Here is a 27333-nt window from a genome sequence, read left to right on the forward strand (position 1 = left end):
AAACACACATTTTGATTTTCATATAGTTTTGTAAAAAGTATATCTAAAATTCACAGGTTATTGTCACATTTGCAAAATGCAAAAGTCAATGAAAATGTTTTTGTGGTTCTAGAAGTTTGTATTTTGGTGAAAAACAAGAAGTATTGCTTTCTAAATCCTCCTTTACACTTTTGTGATTACGCATTTTCTCTTCTGCAGCTGTGTAAAGCATTTAATCTGTACCACAATGGTAAAATCAAAATGCCTCTCATGCACAACACCACAAAGGAGCCACCTCACCATCTCACCCTACTTGATTATACTCACACTTCTGGTAAGCAAAGCTTGCTTTGAGCACCACTTGTACAGTCAGCACATAAAAAATAGTGAGAAGTTTGCCCCTGTCATTTGGCATTAGTAGATCATTTTATTAGAGCACCTCTTTTATATTTGCTTCTTAGAAGGAAACTCTTCCCTTCTAAAAAGTCTTCAAAGCCAGCACTCCAGATCTGTTTTAGATTTTATTATCTGCATTGTATGTGTCATGTACATTATTTGTTTAAGTTTCTTTCCAGTTCACTGTACTGCAGAATTTGAGATTCAGATTTTAAAAGTGAAATAAAAAACTTTGGAAATCATGTAGTAGCACTCAGTGTCTAAAATTAAATGTTATCTAAATATTTACAAAGTACAACATATTGTTTTGTTAATTTTGTAAATAAATATTTTTAATGTTCTAAAAAGTGGAATCATTAAAAAGTGGATTAAAAGTTCAGAAATTCATTTTCAGTCATTAGACAAAACCAGATTTTTACCAGGGAATTCTGACAACCTTACCATAAGCTAAAGGTAATTTGGAAATGCTTGACTTATTAATGTGGAGAAAACCCCTTCTAGGGCATAGGAGAGAGCCCACCTCATGATCAAAGACTTTTGATAGTCTATAGTAGAAATGCTCCTGAAGAGGCATTCATGGAGTGAAAAATCAACACACATCGGGAAAGTTTCAACAATTTAACAATTTTACAATTAAACAGCTTGATCTTAACTACATAACCACAGTTTTCTTTTCCTTGTAATTAGCAGCAGTAGGCAGAATTCAGACTAAATAGGAAAAAACTCATGTATGTGCATGATGAAAATTTCACACAGACAGCAACAACAATGGGATTCACACCCAGTCTCCTGAAGCATTTGTCAAAGTAGCACTTCCCATTGCACAGTGCTGGATTAACCATATAAGCAAAGTAAGCACATGCTTAGGGCATCAAAGGTAAAAAATTTTCATGGCCAAATTTATCACAGAAATTAATTAAATTTATAGCCATTTTCAAAATTTAATGAAAAATGAATAATGCCTCCCTATACCGTCACTGTTCGTAGATGGCGCCTTACACAGTCCGTTCTGCATACTGCTGCCATCTATGATGGGGAATTCCCGTTTCATGGTGATTCCCTTAAACGCCATGTTATGTCAAAATATTGTGAAAATAATTCAATTCAAAACAATATGTTTTTATATTTTTAAATAATAGTTAATAGTTGATTAAAAATTATTATCACGTAATTGTTGTGTTTTGTGAATTATCTGTTATTTAACTTAAAATAAATTTCTAGTGAGTAGAAAGTGTTATTTTCTGTTTTAAGCAAAAACAAAAAATCGTCCCAGTTTGAGGAAAAAATATTCTGGTAAGTCTATTTAATTCTATTCTTGGATATTTTTAAATTAATTTACATTATGTAAAAGTGAAAATCGTACAGCTGATTACTATTGGATAAAATTGTTTATAACTTTTTTACTAATAAAGATTTATTAACAAAATTTTCACAAAATATTCTTCAAATCTTGTACTAAGAATATGTGTAAATAGATTTGCTAAATTGACACAAATGCCATAAATAAATGGTAAATCTATGGTTTTCATGCCAAAATGAAAACCGTACATTTCAAAAAAAACCTTTAAAATCGACCCCAAACATTAAAATTTGTAAAATTTCAGATGCCATTTTCTCTTCAACAGTAATTTCTCAGCTGAACTTCAGCAGTTTCATTTATATGTGCTCCATAAGTACAGTGCAACAGAAAATGTAAAAACAAGATTCAGTCATGCAAAACTTTATAAAATAATTTTAGAAGACAATATTGAGTGTGCTTTTCCAAATGTACACATTGCCTTTCATATATTTTTAACATTGATAGTCACAAACTGCTCAGTTGAGCGCTCATTTTCTCAGTTGAAATTTATTAAAAATCCCCTCAGAACAACTATGCATCAACGCAGGCTGGATGCCTTATCTCTGTAATGTATAGAAGCAGATGTGTTACGTAAGATTGATTATGAAGATCTAATCAAAGAGTTTGCAAGGAAAAAAAGTAGGAGAAAATTATTAAGATAAAAATAAAATGAAGCATACACAAATAAATATTATTTTCCTTCTTACTATAAGTATGTTTGGTTTAATTTCGAATTTTCGATAATAAAATAAAATTTTATTTTCTAGTTCGTTATTGTTTTAATATTTTGAATTACTAGTGTAAGGGGGCATCAAAATTACTTAGTGCTTAGGGCATCTAAGGGTCTTAATCTGTCCCTGCCATTGCGCTTCCACATAAATGCGGTGATATATCTAAAGTTTCTTTGCTTCCAACTACCAAATTGCACGTCACCTCTTCACTAATTCACTATAAAACTATTTTTTAATGTGCAATTTTAATTTTTCTGCTTTACTGCTATATTTTGATGTTATTTGCTACTAATTTTGGTACACTGCCAGATTCTAATATGCCAGTTATACCCAGTAGGCACGAGACTTCAGAGGGCAACTAGAAGACAAGGACATAGTCAAAAAATCATAACGACAGTCAGAACCAGGAGAACAACTATCAGTACCCTAAGCCAAGAATCGTGACACAAAATAAAAGTTAGAAGGAGTATAGAGAATTCAAAAACCAGAGAAACAAAACAAAGAAAAATTTTCAATAAGGTTTAAGGGATTTTGGGATCAATGTAGTTGGATAAGGAAGCATAGCCCTAGATGACCATCTGTCAGGTGTTGTTGTGATTGACAGACCATGACTTCTAAGGACACACCCAATCGGGAATGGTCTTAGCAACGGGAATCAATAATAATGCCACCAGGATGGTGTGATATAAAAAATCAGAACTATATTACAAAAAAAATTAACCAATTTTGCACATTCTCCCAATGTGTGTATTTTTTCAGTATAATATAATATATAAATTTGAATGTCTGTCTGTCTGTATGTTGTCTATACAATGCTACACTTTTTGACCGATCTGGGCCAGTATTTGCATAGTTTCTCTCTAGAACCATACAGACAAGATAGACTACTTTTGGAACACAAAATTTTGACCCAGTGTTTCTTGTTTTTTTTTTCTTGTTTGTTTTTCTGTGTACTACAGATTGCACACCACTACCATCTGCTGGCTCAGAGCAAGTGAAACATCCAAACAGACTGAAAGCAGACCAGCAAACAAAATGAACAAAGTTTAACATTACTTACTCGGGCAAAGTCGTGTGCTGCTTCTACCTACTGTGATATAAAAAGAAGTATTGTGCACTTTTGCAGGGAGTGTTAGGTAAGGCTTGGTGTAGAGTGGAAGTGCAGTGCAACACAAAGGACATTCAAAGTGTTGTTTTTTAACTTGTGTTTTGACAGTGTTTCTTCATAATTTAACAACTATGAACTGTCCACCTTGAACTAAGGGCACAAGTCTGACATGACAGCATTCATGGCTACAACCCAGCATGAAGTTACCACAGTTCTGGAAACCAATCGAACCCAAAAAGAAAAAATTCCTAACTCACAAGAGCAGAGACATTGATAGAGAAGCAGTGTGGATGATGGATGAAACAGCTAGCAGTAACAACAAGATCACCATTTAAAAAACACACAAATCTTTTCTTTCTTTCCTTAACCCATTCTACAAATATTCCTAGGCAACATTGGGTTCTTTGTGTAGTAATATATAAAGGTCAGTCTGTTTGTGTGTGTTCTTTATACAATTTTTCCATTCTCTTAGTCCAATATCAACTAAATTTTGCTCACATATTCCACTTTGTCAGGAAGAGATACTAGACTAGTTTGGAAAACATAATTTAGGCCTTGTGTTCCTTTTTATTACAGTGAGTTTTAAGGACAGCACCTTCAGCCCTAATTCAAATTGATTCAATTTGTCACTGAGAGGGTACACTTTAAGAAACACCATTTATAGAAGTAAGAAGGGTCTTCCTTAAAATTACTTAACCAAGCATCACTTTATGTTGCTAATAGAATAACATAGTCACAAATAAATGAGTTACTTAAAAAAGCAAAATTATGGCTACACTTTTTGGTTTGCCAAAGAAGTTACATAGTCAATTCTTAAAAGAAAGAAAAATAAGACCTTGAAAATGTGACCTATTGCACAGCTCTCATGCTTTACTCTCCATCCTTCTGGTAAATGGGTTATGTCAAAGATAGCTATAGGACTACCATCTTACATGCCATGTTGTTTTCCATTATGTAATTTAATAAAAATATATGATTTTTCATAATTGCTTAGGTAAGGGTGTTGTATTTCTGTTTTTAAGTTTCATTTATATTCCCTGAAATTTCCTTCATGACTACATTACCTATAATGCTAACACTTTGGTCAAAAATATACCGAATTAGGCAGGGCCGGATTAAGATAAAATTGGGCCTGATGCTGCAGCGCAAAAAAGGCCTATTTTTTTTCGGAATTGGTGCATGTGCATTCGACCCTCACCGTACATGCGCACTCAGACCGACCAAGGAGCCTTAATTGCTTGCAACGCAATCAGCCAGCCTTTATTGAACATGAATAATAATAACGACGTAGTATCGTAACAACTCGAGATTAACATCAAACTATGTAACATCAACATTCAATAGCAATTGTCTGAAAAGTGCACTTAATGCAGAAAAGGCTAAACCAGATCAACTTAACCTAGGCATATTGTCACCCTAACTACTTATATTTCTGTTCTTTGAGCCTTAGCAAGCACAAATTCTTCGATTGTGTCAGTGAAGTCAAGGCTGCGCAGCAGCTCATGCTCAATGCTCATAAGCGCCAGCATGCTTAGCCTTCCAATACACCTCGGAGTCCTGCCACGTGCAAAAGTTCGCTGACGACACTGCTATCATGGGCTGCATCAGGAGTGGGCAGGAGGGAGGAGTATAGGAACCTAATCAAAGACTTTGTTAAATGGTGCGACTCAAACCACCTACACCTGAACACCAGCAAAACCAAGGAGCAGGTGGTGGATTTTAGAAGGACCAGGCCCCTCATGGACCCCGTGATCATCAGAGGTGACTGTGTGCAGAGGGTACAGACCTATAAATACCTGGGAGTGCAGCTGGATGATAAATTGGACTGGACTGCCAATACTGATGCACTGTGTAAGAAAGGACAGAGCCAACTATACTTCCTTAGAGGCTGGTGTCCTTCAACATCTGCAATAAGATGCTGCAGATGTTCTACCAGACGGTTGTGGTGAGCGCCCTCTTCTACACGGTGGTCTGCTGGGGAGGCAGCATAAGGAAGAGAGATGCCTCACGTCTGGACAAACTGGTGAGGAAGGCAGGCTCTAGTGTAGGCATGGAGCTATACAGTTTGACATCTGTGGCAGAGCGACGGGCACTGAGCAGGCTCCTGTCAATCATGGAGAATCCACTGCATCCACTAAACAGTACCCTCTACAGACAGAGGAGCAGCTTCAGCGACAGACTGCTGTCACTGTCCTGCTCCACTGACAGACTGAGGAGATCGTTCTCCTCCACACTATGCGACTCTTCAATTCCAACCTGGGGGGGGGTTGGTGTTAAGCGTTAACATTATACAAAGATATTGTCTGTATACCTGCATTGTTGTCACTCTTTAATTTAATATTGTCTTTATCAGTATGCTGCTGCTGAAGTATGTAAATTTCCCCTTGGAAATTATCTATCTATCTATCTATCTATCTATCTATCTATCTATCTATCTATCTATCTATCTATCTATCTATCTATCTATCTATCTATCTATCTATCTATCTATCTATCTATCTGTCTTTTCTGTCTGTCTGTCTGTCTGTCTTTCCTGCCCCACTGAGGACCGCAGCTCTCCTTTGACTATTCCCAACTTTGAGAAGCTGTGCTCGCCGGAGGCATTGGACACCATCATGCACATGCGTGGGCCTGCTTTTAGTTTTACCTTTACAGATAACCATTTAAATAGCCATCGATTTTTACTGTACAACTAACTTTCAAGGTGAAAAATTTACTACATGGCACTTACCGAACAATAATAAAGTGGCAAGAATCCCCAAGATATTGCAAAAAACGCAGCTAAATTACTAAGTAAACTGTTTATCGTAAAATTGATAGCATTAACTTGAAATCATCGATTAACAATAAACACAACAACGTTATAGTTACGTCACAGCGCAAAGAACAATAGTAACTGTATAATAAGTAACGCTTTGTCTAGGCATCCGAAAGTCGGCCTCCAAATTTCATTCTAAGAATTATTTTGAGGTTAATATAGCAAAGGAAAACTGTTCAGCTTCCAGAAAATTCTCGTCTGTTTTCATCTGGGCCTATTTCAGGAATGGGCCTAATGCTGCAGCATCAATAGCACCCACTTTAATCCGGCCATGGAATTAGGTAACACTTTAGTTTAAGTACTACAAAAATGCATCTATTACTCATTTACTTAAAGCATTAGTAAAGTGGATATTCATCGGTACAATGTGACATCCTACTAAAATAACTTCACTTTTGAATGGTCTGAGGTAGCTTAAATGAAACACGTCTCTTTTTATTACACACTTAAATGTAAGACCTGTGAATCCTACACATTCATAAGTAATTTTACCAGCATATCAAATACCATACTGCACAGAGGTAAAAAACCTGTTTACTTGTGCCTTAGATAATTAAGTCTACAGGAAGCCTTTGTTAAAGGTTTACTATACAAACAGAGTAAATGAGTAATCAATAGCATTACCTAAGCTAAAATGCTATCCAGATTATTACCACTATAATATCACTATAATTTCATGACTGAACATGCCCATGAACTAGTACAGGTTGATAGAAAATTTGTCTGGTGACTTCAAGATTAATTTAATAGCTGCTGACAAAGGAAGTTTTACAAATATGACAAGTAATGGTCAACACATTAAGTTTGTACTTTGGCAGAGTGTCCTGTTGGCACAATAGGATAATTTGACTGTAGAAAAAGGTGTTTTTACCTTCACTGTTGTTGTAGCTTTATCCTTGATTTCAAGCAAGAATGAATAATTTAAGATAAAATAGCCAGCCATTCCCTCAGTGCAGCAGCATGACAACCTTAAAAGCCCTGCTAGATAAAAAGTTTGATTAAAGTCTGACACTTTCCTGAAGAATTTTAAAGGAGGACCAATTACTCCCCCAGTAGGTGGTCCACTTTTAATGTTCTCTAAAGAAAATAGATATGCTTTTTAATAAAATCTGTATTGAAAAAGGTGTATACGTTTTGAAGACAATCTTCTGGAGTGTGTTAATTAAATGATAGAAGTGTATAAATGATCTTGGTGTTGAACATCATGTTCCTAAATGCATTCACTGCACAGTGTACACATTCATCAACTATCCTGTATGTAAGGTATACCAGCACTAGCATGCTATGAGATCCCATTGTGTTTACCTTTTTCTTAAAGGCCCATCACCTTAAGGGAAAGTCTGTGAAATGTGTGTGTAGTTTGACTTCTTTCATATACCGGAAACATAAAGCACATATTTTTCTTCACTGTAATTTTGAAAAGAATTTTGATGAATATTTGAAAAAGAAATGAGAAGCAAAAAAAAATATTTGCTGTAATTTTGAGAAGATGATGATATGCAGTAAACCTGAATTACGAGGGGTGTTCAATAATTTATCTACCTGAGTATGAATGAAAGTAGCAAGCATGTTGAAACAAGTCTGAGCATGTTGTGACATTGAGGTTACTCAGGCACAGTTGTGGCTCAGCCCGAGTCCAACATTCCAAGAGACAGGATGTCAGGAGAGTCCTTGTGTGAATCAAGTTAGCTTCTTCACAACAGCGCGCTGGGTCACATGTCAAGTTAATCACAGGCTGTCATCCGAGAATGTTCCAGCAGCTGAACCATCCATCCCACAGTCCTGACCTGGCTCCCTCAGATTATTTCTTGTTCAGAGTTTTGAAGAAATCTCTCCATGGACAGAGGTTTTCAAGTGATGAAGACGTCGAGGTAGCTGTGACATCCTGGTTTGAAAGTCATTGCAGGAAAAGTGGATGAAAAGTATGGAGCTATCAGGGAAAAATAAACAAATTTATTAAAACTCTTTTCTTTCCTATTGAGATGGATAAATTATTGAACGCCCCTCTTATCATTCTGGCAAACAGATAGGAAAATTGAACAATGAGACAACGTGAGAGTGTGAGATAGATCAGCGCACTAGGTACAATACACTCTGCTGTTAGATGTTGATCAAATATACACATAACCACCTCAGCCTTTTCCAGTTTATACTGGAAACAAAAAAAAATGGTCACACTCTCTAAAAGTTACCTACAACCTTGCAACTTTTCTAATAATATGATGTATCATAGCACATATCTTGTAATGAAGAAGAAACAGTATTAAGAGAATACTGTTAAATCGCTAGTTTACATAGTGATGGCTGAGCAATGGTAGAGGTTATTGTGTGTACATAATGGGAATTGTTATTTTAGTTAAAATTCCAATTCTGTACTCACTCTCAATCCATTTGACATAGCAAGCATGAATCAATAACGTACTGTTTAACTGTAGTGACACAAGTTGATAAGTGTGTGTCTAGGTATCAGTATCCAATGCAGAATGTTACTAGAAGGAAAAAAAAAACTTTCTTATTTCTTGTCATTTATTCTAAATGCAAGTCATTTCAAAATAAAACAAGCAAAGCTTAATATCATTCTTAAGGGTAATAAATTGAGCTTATCATTTTAAAATATAGATTTCTTTGAAAGTCTTAAAATTCTTGTTAATTACTAAAAATATTTATCTTCCTTCAGTGCCCAAGAGCTATTTTAGTTACAGAATCCTATTATTTGCAAGTGAAGAAATGTCACTGAAGTTTCAGTTTGCTGAAGTGTTTTTCTTTTATGCAGAAGACAGTGCCTGCAGTTTAAAAAGTGATATATGTATGAACGCTATATCTGCATGTCAAGGCTTGATAGGCGTCCAGTTGTACTCTTTTAGTTATTTCAGCTCCATCATTGTCAAAATTTACTTATAAATAATGAAGCAGATGGAGCCAGAAGTTTGCATTGTACTGACAGTGCAGTGTCTTCAAAAACTGAACTGGAACATACTTCGGTGACTTGAAAAGGAATTCACATTTGATGTTCCATAGGTAGCAGCCTCTTCCACATCTATTTTTACATTCTTACAAAGATTCAGGCTTTTAGACTAGGAAAATCTCAGCAGGGAGTATACCAGAATATTCTGCAGCGGCTGTGAATCCATTGAGGGGTGGGAGCTAAGAAAAGGAAGAATAAAAAAAGAAAAATGTAAAAATAAAAGGCACAAAAATATTAGTCCACTCTCCTTTTCACATCCTAAATAAAGATTTCTGATTGTGATGATAATCTTTCTTTTTTAAAACGTTCTAATATGATTAAAACTGCAATATAATATTTCTTAGACAAAATTGTGTAATCTTTATAAAAGCTTTTAATATAGCTGAGTGTCTTATACCTTTAATGGGTTAATCTTTAAATGGAACAGTTAATTTGAGCGAGCAATACCAGTAATTCACATTTTAATCTAATCAATATGAATGAGCTAGGCTATAGAGAGAGCACAAAAGTGGTTAAGGTGGTAATTAGGTCAGGAGACAAATTAAAATGGAGAGGCAATATGGTGTCATGGCTTAAGTGGTGGATTTTAAATCACAATCTCGGCAGTTCAGCTTTTTCCTTTGATTCATTTTGTTACATCTAAGTAGGCACTTAACTAATTTGAGCCCAGTTTGTAAAATATGTATGTAAATAATATAACTGTATCCCAGTCTAATAAGTTATCTTCCAGGAATGTGTCAACCAATTATATACAAATAACTAAAAATAACATTTTGCAGAGGACCTGCCTCATTCCGAAGCTTCACCGAAGCACTCTTTTACTTATATTTCTTATTGGTATCAAAAAATAGTCATGACTAGGACCAACAGAGTTTAGTTGCTAATTAGAAGAAAGGTTCAAAGAGTGATAACAATATTCGTCTGATTGTTGTGGTGATGTAGCATCTATTTTTAATAGCTAACCATGCAAAGTTGAATCAGATTTGAATTAATTCTACTACTTCTGCTTGCACAGTCCTGTGGAAAAATAATTACTGTTTCATTCACACTGATTTCACTCCCTGCCAATGTAGTAGTGATTATAAAATAATGAAACCATTGAAATCTTATTCCTGTGGTGCTGAGGTCTCTCTCTCTCTCTCTCTCTCACAGATCATGGGCCCATTTATTGTCAATTTCCATTTCTACACCTTCCTCCATGGTGATTTATACAACACTACTTGGCAATCTTAAAATTTGTTCATGGTTCATATCCATGTTGGAAAGCTTTCTAGAGCTTACAGGAATTCAAACTCTGTTTAGGACTGTGATGTAACAGATGCAATAAATGTAATGAATGATTTTACAATTGTATTCACTTCTGGACAAGCATATTCTCACAAAAAAAAGGAAAATCCGGAATTCAGAAAATCACCTGAGCTAATGTTCAAAATGGCATCAAAAAACACTTCTTCTTCTTCTTTCGGCTGCTCCCATTAGGGACTGCCACAGCAGATCATCTTCTTCCATATCTTTCTGTCCTCTCAGGCCCTGCACATTGGTGCCAAATTTAGAGTTCTTTTATAAATACAGTGGGTTCTGGAAATTGTAGTATTTCAGGTCCTGGCTCTAGTGGAAAGTTTAAAATTAATAACTCAAGCACCTTAAATAGAGCTAAGGATTATATTTAAGGAGTACATGAGATATTTTTTTAAATAATTATTACAGTAAAAATATTTGCATATTGCCAGTGGTTGATTTTTTAATGCTTGAAAAATATGCTTTACCAGTGCTTAAGAAATAGTTATGGCACTACAGAGAATCATGTAGTATCCAATGAATTTTGTGATTTCACCAATTTTATATTTTGTTTCTGTTTATACCTACTTTAGCTCTTATAACAGCTACCAAATGCCTACTACAGCTGTTTGCCAGAATTTTGCCATATTGTGTAACAGCAGTTGTTGAGTGCGTCTGAATGTCAAATATGTCACAAAGAAAAAATGACTTGCCACTATTTCACTCTGTTATGCTTATTTCTTACACAATGTTTATCTTTTCTTTTGTTTTGCTTATATTGATGACATATTCAGAACTGTATGATTTCTCGTTCTTGTTGTTAAGATGCATTTGTCATTGAGATGTGCCAGCATGAAAGCACTGTCTCAAGGTGTCGGGCAGTCGTCTTATTTAACAGAAGAAGGATTTTACAAGAAGAAGGAAAAAATACTTTGCAGAAAAAATAACGCCTTGAGAAGCAATAAGCATTCAATAAAACGTGTGGCTATGACTGTACATCAGTGTTGCTGTTTCAATATTGAGGTTTACCCTATTTTTAAAATTGCCTGATTTTCACCTAGAATATTTGCTCCTCTCTGCTCTTTAGATCATTTGAAACATTTAGTTCACTCCTTCAACACATTATTTGAAGACAAACTGCTTACTCCAAGGGTAAGCTTTTTTTTTGGTAATTCCAAAAAATTAATAACTTCTGTACTCTTCTGTTGTAAATACCCTTGTACAGTGCATCCGGAAAGTATTCACAGCGCATCACTTTATCCACCTTTTGTTATGTTACAGCCTTATTCCAAAATGGATTAAATTCATTTTTTTTCCTCAGAATTCTACACACAACACTCCATAATGACAACGTGAAAAAAGTTTACTTGAGGTTTTTGCAAATTTATTAAAAATAAAAAAAACTGAGAAATCACATGTACATAAGTATTCACAGCCTTTGCTCAATACTTTGTCGATGCACCTTTGGCAGCAATTACAGCCTCAAGTCTTTTTGAATATGATGCCACAAGCTTGGCACACCTATCCTTGGCCAGTTTCGCCCATTCCTCTTTGCAGCACCTCTCAAGCTTTATCAGGATGAATGGGAAGCGTTGGTGCACAGCCATTTTAAGATCTCTCCAGAGATGTTCAATCGGATTCAAGTCTGGGCTCTGGCTGGGCCACTCAAGGACATTCACAGAGTTGTCCTGAAGCCACTCCTTTGATATCTTGGCTGTGTGCTTAGGGTCGTTGTCCTGCTGAAAGACGAACTGTCGCCCCAGTCTGAGGTCAAGAGCGCTCTGGAGCAGGTTTTCATCCAGGATGTCTCTGTACATTGCTGCAGTCATCTTTCCCTTTATCCTGACTAGTCTCCCAGTTCCTGCCGATGAAAAACATCTCCACAGCATGATGCTGCCACCACCATGCTTCACTGTAGGGATGGTGCCAGGTTTCCTCCAAACGTGACACCTGGCATTCACACTAAAGAGCTCAATCTTTGTCTCATCAGACCAGAGAATTTTCTTTCTCATGGTCTGAGAGTCCTTCAGGTGCATTTTGGCAAACTATAGGCGGGCTGCCATGTGCCTTTTACTAAGGAGTGGCTTCCGTCTGGTCACTCTACCATACAGGCCTGATTGGTGGATTGCTGCAGAGATGGTTGTCCTTCTGGAAGGTTCTCCTCTCTCCACAGAGAACCTCTGGAGCTCTGACAGAGTGACCATCGGGTTCTTGGTCACCTCCCTGACTAAGGCCCCTTCTCCCCCGATCGCTCAGTTTAGATGGCGGCCAGCTCTAGGAAGAGTCCTGGTGGTTTCGAACTTCTTCCACTTACAGATGATGGAGGCCACTGTGCTCATTGGGACCTTCAAAGCAGCAGAAATTTTTCTGTAACCTTCCCCAGATTTGTGCCTTGAGACAATCCTGTCTACAGACAATTCCTTTGACTTCATGCTTGGTTTGTGCTCTGACATGATCTGTCAACTGTGGTACCTTATATAGACAGGTGTGTGCCTTTCCAAATCATGTCCAACCAACTGAATATACCACAGGTGGTCTCCAATTAAGCTGCAGAAACATCTCAAGGATGATCAGGGGAAACAGGATGCACCTGAGCTCAATTTTGAGCTTCATGGCAAAGGCTGTGAATACTTATGTACATGTGCTTTCTCAATATTTTTATTTTTAATAAATTTGCAAAAATCTCAAGTAAACTTTTTTCACATTGTCATTATGGGGTGTTGTGTGTAGAATTCTGAGGAAAAAAATGAATTTAATCCATTTTGGAATAAGGCTGTAACATAACAAAATGTGGAAAAAGTGATGCGCTGTGAGTACTTTCCGGATGCACTGTACATATTTCTCTTGATTTTTCACAGCTATGCTACAGGCTATGCTACTGTCAAAACTGTTTAGCCTCCATACATTTAGGCATTGCATACTGAGGAAGAGAATAAGGTATTGTATTTATAGAGACTTTTTATGGAGAGATTATCTCAATTTTATTCATATTTCAATTGTTTTTTTCTTTCCCCTAATCAGAAATTTGGTCACACCCACAGCAGAAGTAAAATGGTCACACCAATCTTTCTAACATAGAAAGTGCATGCATTAACTTACAGAAAGTGTGATCTATTTCTCTGCCACCACACAGGCATACTGTCTAGTGTCCATCCATCCATTTTCCAACCCGCTGAATCCGAGCACAGGGTCACGGGGGTCTGCTGGAGCCAATCCCAGCCAACATAGGGCGCAAGGCAGGAACCAATCCTGGGCAGGGCGCCAACTCACCGCAGTACTGTCTAGTGTTTTCTTTTTAATAGCTATGCAGTTTAATGATGTCCTACACTGCTTGACATGACAAACTCCACCCATCCATCCATCAATTTCCTAACTCCACCTAATCCAGTTCAAGGTGGTGATAAGCTGTGCATAAATTCAATGTGTATCTTTTCTGTGCCTCTTCTACAGCTCCTGTAGTGAGGTCAGTTTGTCTCCACATCTTACTGTTAGAAATGTCCTATGGGATTTTTTTCTTTTTTTTTTCAGAGATCAAAAGTCAAATTATACTGCCTTTTTCCCTTTTTTCTTGGTTTTATGATTAGTTTAAAGCTAAAGTTTCTCCAAATGAAGCTCACAAAATCATGTTCCCAGCTTAATGCAGCAGTTTGCAGTCTCATAAATAAACAAAATTCCAACCCAAGCTGCTTTTGCAAATGTGTATCTAATTACCTCACAGTAGTCCACTAATCTGAGGTTGATTGCAAAATGGACCAAATCTAAATGCACATGTTCCTTTTAAATTTGCCCACTTTAATGCAACAATTGTTTGCACAATTAGAAAAGAAATTAGTGGTCATGTAAATTAATCAGATTTAGCAAACTAAACAGAAAACTAATATTCCAGGTATTTATTTCCACTGAGTCATTTTTATTTAAAGCTCACTAAAAATAGCTACAGCTACTGTAAGGCAGGAGCATTAGTTGGATGGGTCGCTAGAATATCCTAAACTTCAGATAAAGACAGCCATTCATCTATTGACATGATGCCAGATGACAATCCAGTATGCTTTTAAACATTAATGCAGTAGGTTCATAGAATTATTATTGTCATATGTACAGAGACAATGAAATCCGTAGTTGCATGGGCTAATTAACAAAGTGTCATGATTAAAGAGTATAACTGCTGTAGATACCAGGAAGGAACAACAGGCATCTAGCTGGTTAAAGGAAGGATTCATGCCCATGCAGGAGGCCATAATGGAATTCGCAGATGAACAAGCCCACCGGGAGCAACTCATTCCCCCACACAACAGGTGACAGTGTTCCCCATGGCTGGACCATTTTAGGACACTCACAGGGTGGCACGGAAGTTGGAGCTGCAGCCCTGTCAGGGTCTTTGGGAACTGCCAGAGGTCACTGCCAGGGGAGGACTGCCCTGGTTCATCTATGAACTAGAAGTGTTTCTGAAGACTGACACAGTAAATAGGATGCAGATCCTGGGTCAACATTAAGAGACAGCCTACTGCCTCATTTAGTTTGAGTCAGAGTGAGGAGGCAACAGGCATCACTCAACTGGAAATGATGGAAAGGGAGAAGAAAAATGTATTATTTGTATTTCATTATTTTGCTATGTTAGATTAAAGAATCCATTATTTAAATCCATGACTGTTTTGTGTATTATTGGATCTGGGTTTGATGCTTGGTGGTGTCTCCTACTGGAAATACTACCTTACTTCAAAACTTTTATATTCTTTACCTTAAATTACCATCTTACCTTAAAACTTTGTGACAATTCCTTAAAGATTTTATATCCTGTCTCAGAATACACAGAAAGAAATGTGACTTTTCAGACTGTAATCCTAACTTTATGACATACATTTTAACACTAACCAACTCTTCCAGCATGATATATGTTCAGCTCCATCCTTGCTATTTATGGCACAATCAGCCCAGTTCATTGTGCACTGTAAAAGCTGAACACCACAGCATGACCCTTGTTATACACCCCATGGCTCTGATCTTCTGGGTGTATATATACTGCAGTTCCCTTTCTAATCCCAGGCTATGTTTATATCACTTAGGGGAGGCTCCTGGGTGACTGATTAGTCCAAACACCTTTTAGCTGCAGGATGATAATGTGTGGGCTTTATAATATTAGTAATAATGTGTACATCATGAGTGTCCAACTCCAATCCTGGAGGACCGCAGTGGCTACAAGTTTTCATTCTAACCATTTTCTTAATTAGTGACCTATTTTTGCTGCCTATTAACTTTCTTCCCTTCATTTTAATCAACATGCTATTTTAGCCCTGTAATTGTTTCTTTTATTCCTTAATTATAAGCCAAACAATAATGAAATACAAAATGAACCAATACACGAACACCCAATCTGTGTACATCAAAATAATAATAATAATAATAATAATAATAATAATAATTAATATCATAAAATAACAAAAGGTGAAGGTATCAGTAATGTTGATCTGCTCAGGTCCACAAAACATTTTGATGGTGCTTTCTGCTGTTGGCGAATGAGAACACTAACCAGACATGGAATTAAATAACAAGCTAAATTAACAAGAAGAATCAGCTTCTAATTAAGAAAATGGCTGGCATAAAATCGGTGGGAGTTCGAGATCCCCAGATTAGCTGGTCATCTGTTGGCTCACTTCTCATCTTGTTTTTGTTTTGCCGCCATTTAATGAAAAACAATAAACAAGGCAATTAAAATGAAGGGAATAGAAGGCAATTAACAGCAGAAATTGGTTACTGATTAACAAAGTGGCAGGAAAGAAAACCTGCAGACACTCAGCCCACCAGGGTCGGAGTTGGACACCCCTGGTGTACTTAATATAGCCATGAGATAGTTTATACTGTAATGTAAAGAGTGAGGACATGTTATTTCAGTTGGCACTTACTGAGCAGCACTTACATAATTTATCCTCTTTCCTCAAAAAATGTGCCTTGGGATCATGGTGTACATTATATTTAATTAAAGTGTGTGTCTTACAGTGATGTTGCTTGTGCTGGAACCAGGAAATATTAATCTTCTCTAGATCATGGTAAATCAGTGTTTACCAGTTTACTGATTTGAAGTATAAGAAATTAGCGTAGGATAAAAAACATTAAATACTTTGCATGTCTTCAGTCCACTGTGAAACTGTATACCATATAACCTGGATATTGTATCACATCAGATTTTAGTGTAGTATACATTTTCATTGTAGTCAAAACCACCCCCAATAACCCAAATAAATCAATAAAAATATAAATTACCTTGACATTTAATGCATTAAAATACTAAAAATGTAAAACCAGATGACTGTGTATTGCCAGTTTTAATAGAGAACTATCAATTAATAAAAAACATTTCCCAGAGTATTTAACAAAAGGACAACAGCATCCACCATGACCTTTACAATTTAAACCAGAAAGACTGTCTATAAAATCTGTACACTTAAAGATGATATTCACAGACTGATGTTCTCCAAACCTAACAAAATAGCTCTCCCAGTAGCACAGAGCTACATGTCAAAACAAGTGTTAAAAAATGTGAAAATTGGTTGGTCAAATCTTCACTGAAGAATTCTTGAAACGGTATGCCTGCAGCTTTCTTCTAATAACAGCAGGCACTACGAGACTAATGAAAGTGTGTGCAAACAAAGTTGTATCAGCTAGAGCTCATCCCTTCAATAAATTCATACATTATTAAAATTTATGGATATTTAAAGCATACTGTGCCTCTGTGGTAAAGGATAGTAAACAAGTTAAGCCTAACAGCAAATCTTGTCTGCTGATTTCCAACAGCGAAGGTTTTAATGCTACTTTTCCATCAATACTAGGAACAGGCAGAAACTAGAACTACGTCCATACCCTAGTTTCATTGAATTTTAGAGCAATTCTAAATGATGCTTTACTTGTACATTGATTACATTAAATGCAAGTAATGCATATGTGCACATGTACGCATATAAAAGATATAAATTAAACTACTGCAGGTGTTTTTCTTTGCTTTCTACCTTTTTATACTCTTGTTTGAGTTTTAATTTTTCTCTGCACTATTTTGCATAAAGCTTGTTTCTGCCAGTTTCTTTATTATAAGCCTATATGTTGTGCTGTTTAAGGAATAAAGTTTTAAAATTGCTTTGAACACTGAGAATATATGCTTCCAGCCTTAAACTGCTTCTGCCTGTCAAAGCCAGACTGATATCCTAGTTGCATATGGTTTTTAGCACAAAACAGGAGCTCAAAAAGAGGTGCTATCTGTACACGAATTACATTAAGTAACATTAACTCACTCACAAAGTCTGAATGTGGTAAATTAATGTTCAGATAATGTTTTTCGTGCTTTTTAATAGCTGTACTTTTTCTGAGAATTGTTTCATGCTGACACAGCAAATGTCTTCTCCAGCTTCTCTGATACTTTCTTGCTGTAGCTCAATGCTTACTAATTGTGTTCAGGACCAATAGAGGTATGCCAGGCTAATGCCATGGAACATATTAAAAAACTCCTACAACCCCACTTTAAAATTTGGCTTTTTCATAGCTTCATTGTAGGTCTACAACTAAAGGACTATGCATGAATTGAATTATTATATTTTTCATGGATTTGCAACCATTTTTAATTTTGACTTTTCTCTCCTTTTTCATTTTGCACCACAACCACCTGCGCAAAGTTCTGTGCAACTACCTTATGATGAATAAATGCAGATACTCTAACTGTCCATGGCACCCAGTGCATCAAATCCTCAAGGACAGTCAGTCAGTCATTGTCCAACCTGCTATATCCTAACACAGGGTCACAGGGGTCTGCTGGAGCCAATCCCAGCCAACACAGGGCGCAAGGCAGGAAACAAACCCCGGGCAGGGCACCAGCCCAACCGCAGGGCTCCTCAAGGACAAAGCCTAAAAAATAATAATGGAGTACTAAAGTATATTTATGTTAATTAGATTACCCAGTGGAGGCTAAATGGTCTTTTGGCCTTGAAAGCGTTACAAATTTTGTTTTCTCCTCCAGTATTTCACCCCTGTCGTTTTTCCTTTCCTCCCCACCCATGTGTTCTTATCATTGTACTAATCTTTAGATACTAAAAAAAAACAAATCTTTATTTAAGTTCTCTATTTTTCTATGAATAACATGTCTGATCTGGGGGCCAACAAAAATGCCTTCTTTGATCTTGGCGTCCGTTATTCTTGGGAACATCTATCTTAAATAACGAAAACCTTCGCCTACCTTGTTCAGTGTTTTCACGAAATTCTTTATGAGTCCCAGTTTTATGTGAAGAGGAGGCAAAAATATCTTTGCCGGGTTGACAAGTGATTCATGTGCCACATTTTTCTGTCTTGGAACTAACTTTTTACGGAGTGGCCAGTTCTGTCGAGAATAGTGCGACTCTTTGGCATAGCTGTCCCATTCACAGATGAAACAACAGTACTTTGTATAGTCGAGCTGCAGTCCTAGTAACAGAGCAACGACTTTAAGATCTCCACAGATATTCCAGTTGTGCCTGCTATACTGGACGTGCTTCAGCAACAGTTCCATATTCTCATACGTTTCTTTCATGTGTGCTGCATAGCCAACAGGTACTGAAGGATAAATGTTGCCATTGTGTAGCGGAACAGCTTTCAGGTTTAACATTGACGAATCAATGAAGAGACGCCACTCTTCCGGGTTGTGATCACAACCCAAGGCCGAGAACAATCCTTTAATGTCACAACAAAAACAGAGACTGTCGACTTGTGCAAAAAAGTTGGTTATATCATGATGTCGGTCTCGAAACACAGAAATTTTCGTACCTGGTGACAGCAAACACCATTCCTGCAGTCTTGAACCCAGCAGCTCGGCTTTTGCTTTTGACACACCCAAATCTCTGACCAAATCATTCAATTCAGACTGTGTTATCAGATGTGGATCGCCTGATGAACATGGTTCAAAATTGGGGTCAATGTCACTGTCAGTACCCTGCATTGCAGTTTCTTCATCTGGTTTGTCTAAGGTCCAGTCCTCTGGTGGTTTCGGAATTGGAAGACTGTCGTCATGTGGCACGGGGTCTCATTGCTGAAGGCAGATTAGGAAATTCAATTGACTTCTTGTATCTGGCAGAGAAACCAGACACATTACTCAAACAGAAGTAACAGTCCGTCACATGGTCTTTCTGTTCTCGCCATATCATTGGAACAGCAAACGGCATCGTTTTTCGAGTGCCTCTGAGCCAGGCTCTCAGACTGACAGTACATGTTGCACGGCAAATGTGAGGCGCCCATTCCTTATTTTGATCACCAATTTTCCAGCCAAAATACAGATGATAAGCTTCCTTCACAAGAGCGGTCATCCAACGTCTCTGAGGCGCAAGTGTATATTCGCCACAGATATAGCAGAATGTATCGCGGCTGTTATGACATTGACGGGACATATCGCCCGACACCAAAACGTCTATAGCATCAAGCTTACTTACTGTTATGCTACTACAGATACTATACTTTACTATACTGATACTATACATACACACTGACTATCTATATTAAACAAATGAGCAGGATCTGTGTATGCAATCTAACTTTATAGCATGCTGAGACAGCGTCAAGCTCATTCAGACCTGCCCAGGCATGCCCAGGATGTCAACTTCCACAGAAAAGCTTCCAACCTGGCCTGATTCCATTCTTGGACATGCCCAGGCTGCACAAACCGTTGTTGATACGTCACTTATAGGAGCGAAAATTTTGGATACAAATATAAGAAAAAATCATGACAAAACTGAAGATTTCTCTGAAACGGTATGTAATAGGTAAATTTTGATGTGATATTCATGATCAGCACCCAAAAATCTATAAGAAACACCCAACAATGTTGAAGAAGCAAAAACTTTGTTGTGCAGTGTTATATATCTACTATATGGTATTTAAGTGTGCATTGATTTCTTTTCATCTATTACATTTTATGTGTTGTTCATTCATTCTTATTCTTATGGATTTTTAATGTTTTTTTTCTTGAAACTTTTTGTTTGACAACTTGTAAAGTTATTTGAGCTACATCCAGTGTATAAAAATGTAGTTTAGAAATAATAATGTTATTGTTGATGTTGTTGGTGCCTGCATGATGAAATGAGCTGAAGCCAATCAGTGACCACAATATGACTTCAATTGAAAGAATTTCTGTTAGAGAGGGTTGCAGAAGCATAGCAGAAACAAAGTGAGTGAGGATCATTCATAGGTAATTCTTTGAAGAAACTTTGAAGAAATAAAACACTAAACAAACTTAAAATGGTTCTGCTTAGTTACTATTGGTCATAGTGAAGCAATGGAGCTCTGCTTTACTTGGTGGGCATTATACCAAATTAATTTCTAAAGGTTTTGTGTTTGTGTATTTGTTCATGCATTCTGGATGTAATGGAAAATATATTTAAGAAGAAAAGCATGATTAGCATTGGTTAACTCATACCTATGTATCATAAAATATTATAATGAAAAATAATGGCCATAAGTTTCATTTGTTAATAAAGACCAGTGAAATTACATTATTTGCAAGATGCAAGATACAATAAAGACGGAAACATCAGCACAGAGCCTCTTTGTTTTGCTGATTATGGAAAATGAAACAATGACAGTTTTAGCTAAGTTAATAAAGAATTCTTAGGAACCAGTCTTGTTCATTCCCCTATCTTTTCAATATACTATATGAACATTAATGTTCTTTACTCAATGGAAAAACAAATTTCAACCTAGCAACTACTATTTACCGTCCAACATTTCATTGATATGAAATGCTGAAGGAATTATGATAGATGTTTGAAATAGAAGCAGTGTGCATGATAGGACAGCAAGTGAATTCTAGAATATGAGCAACGAGAAATTTAAAGATAATTCCTGTTTCATAAGTGTTAGTTATAGGTTGCTGTGATCTCAAAGGATGCAGGTAGTTTAATGGAATCTTGACTATCTCCATTAGGAAATGTAGACTTCCATTTCTCCTTAATTAGTGACAGAAAAACAGAGCTAATAATGAAACAAATAAAATGACAGGAAAGCCTATGATGTCCATGTGGCTAGGCTTCATCATTGTCAAAATGGCTGAAGATTACAATTGCCTCTCACAGATTACAATAAGGAAAGAAATTATTACAGAACACTTTTCAATTCTGGACTATTTAAGAGGATGAAGAATTTACACTCTGTTATGTGTGGAACACTAACACAAGTCTTACAAGTACTTTTGTGAAGAGAACTCCAGGAAAGGATTTATAGCTTACATTGCAGCTCACACGTTTGTCTTTTGATGTTACAGTTGGAAGCACAATGACTTGCAAAAATTTCTCTTAGTCTGCATCTTTGGACTCGACCCCTACTGGGGATTATATAGCCCAAAGAACCAGCCCATGGCTGTCAGATGAAATTAACATCTGAAGACAACACACAAGTGTTACCAGACAAAGTATTTCACATTTCCATTTTTGTTTTCATTACCGGATGGCAATATACTGGAAGTCTGTTCCAGATCCCCAATTCTTTTTGTACATTTTTGTCTGTTCTCTTTTAGAAACCCATAACTTTTTAAAACTACAATAAGTACCTATTGTACAGAGAATAACCTATTTATGGTATAAACTGATATCAGAAATCAACATCCATAATTCTGCATCTGCAGTTGCCTTTCTGGTCAATTGTATGGATAACAGCACTAAAGAACAGCCTGTGTTTCAGTAGAGAAAGATGTGGCCTGTATATCAATACTATTCATTCTTTACTAGATCTTTGAACTATTGAACTGCATCATTTATATCTCGAGATCTATATCTCATAAAACAATTAAGATGTGTAAGGAAGTTACATCTAGAATGAATTTCTAGTCAAGTTCTCAGTACATTAATAGAACTGGAGAATACTTATATTTGGAAATATGCTGTGTTCAACTCATGAAGAACTCATTTAACTGACATTAGATGTTCCATGTAGAAATAGGAGGTTCAGCAAACCATATATCTCCTTCACATCTAGACTATTTTAAATAATGCTAATTATTTGAAAAATTAATACACTAATCTTGAGGACTACACATTTTTTATTGGAATAGAAACAAATTTCTAATGACCTTACCTGCATGTGTTCTCTGCTTTTTGCATACTTCGGCACTTTTTCCTCGCTTGTAAACAGCTGCTACACATATCAAGTGGTCGGACCGGGGCCTTAAATCTTTGAAGAAGACAATCTTCACATGACTCGGCACAGTGTGAATTGTTTCTGGCATGCCAGCAACTATATGACGCACTTTGTAGCTCCTTACTGCTTGTCCATCTTCAGGTTCTGCCCAGGATGCTGCTATTCTGTTGAATGTAACATCAGTCAGCATAAGGTGCTGAGGTGGCGGATATCGTTTTGCAACAGAAGTAAAGTGTTGATCCCTTGCATCTACGTCTGAAGTGTATATCATGTATTGGAAGAAAAGCAGAGAGAGATGCTCAGAGATGAGAAAGGAACAATGATTACAATAAAAATATGAGAGATGGAGCACCTCTGTTTACCTTTAAACGTTCTTGATTTCAGTGAATAAGGTTTCTTGGCACCCTGCTTAAAATGAGAAGTTGTGGAGATGAGGGATGATGAGTTTGCTTTCACTTGGACAACTCTAGCTTCCTTTCCTTCAGCTTTCACCTCAAGCGAAGCCACTCCACCTTTTGAGCCTATAGTCCTACCAGGCATGCCATGAAACAGTGTCTGGTAGGGATAGCGAGAATGGAAAGATGGAGGTATGGAGAGGTAAAGGGTTTGAGAACCAGACTCTGAGACCAATGATGTCCGTGGAGAAACTAAATAAAATGAAGGAAATAACTAAATTGAGCACTTGAAATTGTTTTTCACATTACCTGGCAATGAAAGTAGAAACAACATATATACTGTATATATATATATATATATATATATATATATATATATATATATATATACATACATATATACACCACATGTACAGATTGACACACAGCCTCATAATAAAATTACCTGGCAGATGACTAGTTGAAGTGTCTATGGGACTTTTTGATGTGTTCACTGATGTCAGAACAGAAATATTCACAGACTGTCTGGTCATATTATGACTTTCATTCATTTGACTAGAAGCCCCAATATCACTCTGAACTCTATTGAAGAGAATATCCAGTGAATTTTGCTTCTTGAAAGGGGAGCCAGACTGCTGCCAGGATGCAGCGGCTATATCAGGAATCTCATTACGCATATTGGGTCCAGGTAGAGGGGCAGAACCTAATGTGAAAGAAATGCTCATAATCAAAATAGGCTTATTGTGAAGCAAATATTAAGCAAGAATACAAAACCAAATGTTCCATAATTCAAAATCAGATGTAAATGTCACCACTTTTTAAATGCACCCGTTAACCCAAACAGTGTCTTTATATGGTTGTAACAACATAACACTCACCCACTACAGCCACACATAAGTCCACGACAAGATCCAGCAACTTGTCTGTATCCACAAAGAACATAGCTCTCTCACTGGTGGCCACATTTTGGATACCATGACTTGATCTTCCTGTGGACACCACTAGAACTAATATCCCAGCATCCCTTAACACCTTAGCAGGCCAGGCAACATCATCAGTAGATAAGCCATCTGTTACCCAAACTACAGTCTTCTGGACTGCATCTCGAGACCCATGCTCCTTAGTAAAGCCAATCTCGTATACCCACTTCAGGGCAAGCCCAGAATTGGTGCTGCCCATTCTTTGCTCCACATTACTCAAGGAGCTTAATATTTCCTGGACTGTGGTATGTTGTTGAAATGAAAACTCCAAAACAGGCAGATCACTAACTGACACAAGGGCAATCTGGACATGGTTGGGACCAACATTCAAGACAGAAACTAAATTTTTGAAAACTGAAAGAAAACTGGTGAACTCCCAGGGTGTGATGCTACTTGAGCTGTCCAAAAGAAAGATGAGATCAGTGCTTGCCTCTGATGACTTGCAGTAACCTGTGCAACAGATGATAAAGAAGAAAAACAAATTACCATTGTGAATCATTAAGATGCAACTAGACCACTTAAGAAAATACTCAAGCATAAACCTACCTTTCAGATAAGCAGGTTTCTGAAATAAATGAGGGATAACAGGTTCAAAAGTTGACATCAAATCAATCTGGACTATTTCCTTTATGCTTCCTTTTATATATTCTGCCAATAAAACTCAGCAACTCTGGCAAAGTGCCGATGGAATTTCCTGTTGGCTGTAAAAGGGCATTGCACTCTGATTGCTACTGGAAAGTATTGTTACTATAGTAACCATCTGGGAAAGTTACCATTTTGGGTCCAGCTGGTGACGCTGCTGATATCATAAGGCAGTACTACTGTAATCCAGCACTTTAGCCAAATGTAAACTGTTGCTTCAATCTATTGCAACATTAATTTCTTCATTTATGGCATTACCTTTTCGCTGATGTTTTCTCCAAATTTGTTTCTCATTCTAAATTTTAATTAAAACATACTTATCATTGCTTAAGGCTCATCTACATGGCACTTTTACAGAATACAATGAAGAAATTACTTACTCTCCTTCTGAGGTCTTTGGACCTTCAGCATTACTTTTTAGTAGTGCAATCTGTCACATTGCCAACTGTTTTTACATTCCTATAAAGACAGCACATCTGGGCTTGCTTAGGGCTATGTGTTGGAGACAAAAAAAACTGAGGGGCTCGTTGAAATGTATTTCAGATGGCCTATCAGTTAACAGGTGAAATAAATTTGGAGTGAACAGCAATATTCACTTAAGTGTGCCACACTGCATGATCAGCAAGTTCAGACACATTTATTATCCTTTATTGGCTTCTTCCTTTCTCGCAATACTTTTAAGCATATAATTTCACAATCTGTTTAGCCATACCTTGTATGCCATGTCATATCAATTAAATGTACAGTAATAACATACTCTTGTGATTGCAGTAAGTCTATTCTTGATGTTTGATGAACTTTGCCAGTTTTGGGCCTTGATGTCTTCAAGGGAAGTGGCAAGCCTAAAACTAATCTGCACGCCATATGGCCAGAGTTCACTAAGCACATTCTGAATACTAATTTTTTTTTCCTTTTTAAGAAAATAATTTTTACTATGATCATAAGGGCCTGTGCGTGAGACAGAAGGATCAGGCTTCACATAAAATTTTAAATAATACAATCATATAACATATTCAAACTCACGTAATCCAATTCAAGCGAATGGGGACATCCAGGTACCACTGGGTGTAAGGCAAAAATCAGCCGTATAACACAGCACCACCAGCCCATTCTCACATGAGAAACTCTTTGGAACTGCCAATTAATTTAACCTGTGCATTTTGGGTGATGTGGGAGGAAACCTAGAGTACCTGGAGGAAAATCTGCAAGGATACAGGGATATGCCCAAGCACAGGACTTATACCCAGGACACTGGATACATGAAGCAGAGCTCTTCCCCTTCCATTATCATATCTTTCTTTAAAAAAAAAAGTAAATTTGTTGTTCTACTAATAATAGTTAACTAAGTCTAAAAAAATTCAGTCTTTCATTAGGTCTGCTATAAAGTATACACCATCCTGATACATTAGCAACATACATTATTTCATTTCCAGAGTGAATACAGTATGTAAGAATTCACAGAGACGTAAATTATACAAATGATTCCTGTAGTGGAATTTATTATACAGCTTCCTGGGAAAAATGCTGTTTTGGAAACGAACTGCGCAATGGTCAGAAGCCAGGTTTTAGAAGTCTCAAAAACTTATGCTGTCTAGCCAAGACTCCTCAGTGACTCAACTAATTCAGTCTGCGTAATGAATTTACACAGGGCTACTGCTGAAGTGGAAAGTCAAGCGGCAGAGTTCTATCTATCTATCTATCTATCTATCTATCTATCTATCTATCTATCTATCTATCTATCTATCTATCTATCTATCTATCTATCTATCTATCTATCTATCTATCTATCTATCTATCTATCTATCTATCATCTACTATCTATCTATCTATCTATCTTACGAAAGCACAAATGCACTTTTACTGGATGGACCCTTAAACATCAAGCGAGGCACTCACCCGTGCGGTCTACTGTTACCTCCGTTGAGGCCAAATCCCAGGTAGCAATGCTGAGAAGGACGAAGACCTTCACCCACATTCTTCCGCTGTACAACTCCTGTCAGTCACTCTTACTCAGTTGTCGCGCCAAGTCTATAATAACTTTATTTATCGTTAGCTGAAGATCCTTTACCACACATCATTTTTCTTTTTCGAAAGTTTCTGCACAGACGACACGCGGCTTGCCGATGCATTTATCTGATTTTACTAGAAACAAGCCTGGTGCGCATTATGTTACGGTGGCTTGCAGAAGGAGTCGGTGCGCTTCATAAACTGCACCTCACTCCGATTCTCCTCCCTTTCTCCTCCCTCTGCCTACTTAATAGAGGATTGAAAGGGGAAATTGTTTTGTCACTTTACAGTTCATTTCATATCATAAAAGTTAATTTTAGCACTGAAGAATGCAAATATTTAGACGTAAAAGCCTCCACATAAGATAAATAGTATCGCTTACCGGTCTCCAAAGCATTTACTTTTGGCACAAAGTTTTATCTGGGTACTTAATCTTAAGAACACGAGTTTTAAAGATTGAATTAGTGTAAGCAGTCCCTGAAAAAACGACTAAATAAAGTATAAATGTTGAAGACGAGACGAAAGGAAAAAGCGACAGCAGCGATTGCAAGCCATTTGTT

The 27333-nt window shown here is 36.9% G+C and overlaps 1 protein-coding gene across 1 annotated transcript; it reads right to left on the reverse strand.

The window, feature by feature from the left end:
- Positions 1-9128: 9128 nt before the first annotated feature.
- LOC114657996 (von Willebrand factor A domain-containing protein 1-like) lies at positions 9129-26967 on the reverse strand. The gene is made up of 6 exons (XM_028810011.2): positions 26663-26967; positions 24023-24574; positions 23590-23847; positions 23112-23396; positions 22687-23004; positions 9129-9515 (listed from the first exon to the last, which is right to left on the reverse strand). Exons 1-6 carry the CDS (start codon positions 26739-26741, stop codon positions 9457-9459), a joined length of 1551 nt encoding a protein of 516 aa, XP_028665844.1. The 5' UTR covers positions 26742-26967; the 3' UTR covers positions 9129-9456.
- Between the last annotated feature and the right edge of the window lie 366 nt (positions 26968-27333).

This window comes from Erpetoichthys calabaricus, chromosome 9 (assembly GCF_900747795.2).
Source record: "Erpetoichthys calabaricus chromosome 9, fErpCal1.3, whole genome shotgun sequence".
Classification (NCBI taxonomy): Eukaryota; Metazoa; Chordata; class Cladistia; order Polypteriformes; family Polypteridae; genus Erpetoichthys; species Erpetoichthys calabaricus.

Bases quoted from the DNA above. Each gene is read 5' to 3' on its own strand.
- LOC114657996 (XM_028810011.2), bottom strand. From the start codon at position 26,741: ATGTGGGTGAAGGTCTTCGTCCTTCTCAGCATTGCTACCTGGGATTTG. The intron at 23,397-23,589 runs GTAATTTTATTA...CATTTTATTTAG, and splicing joins TTCAACTAGTCATCTGCCAG to TTTCTCCACGGACATCATTG. The intron at 23,005-23,111 runs GTAAACAGAGGT...TATACACTTCAG, and splicing joins GAAATCAAGAACGTTTAAAG to ACGTAGATGCAAGGGATCAA.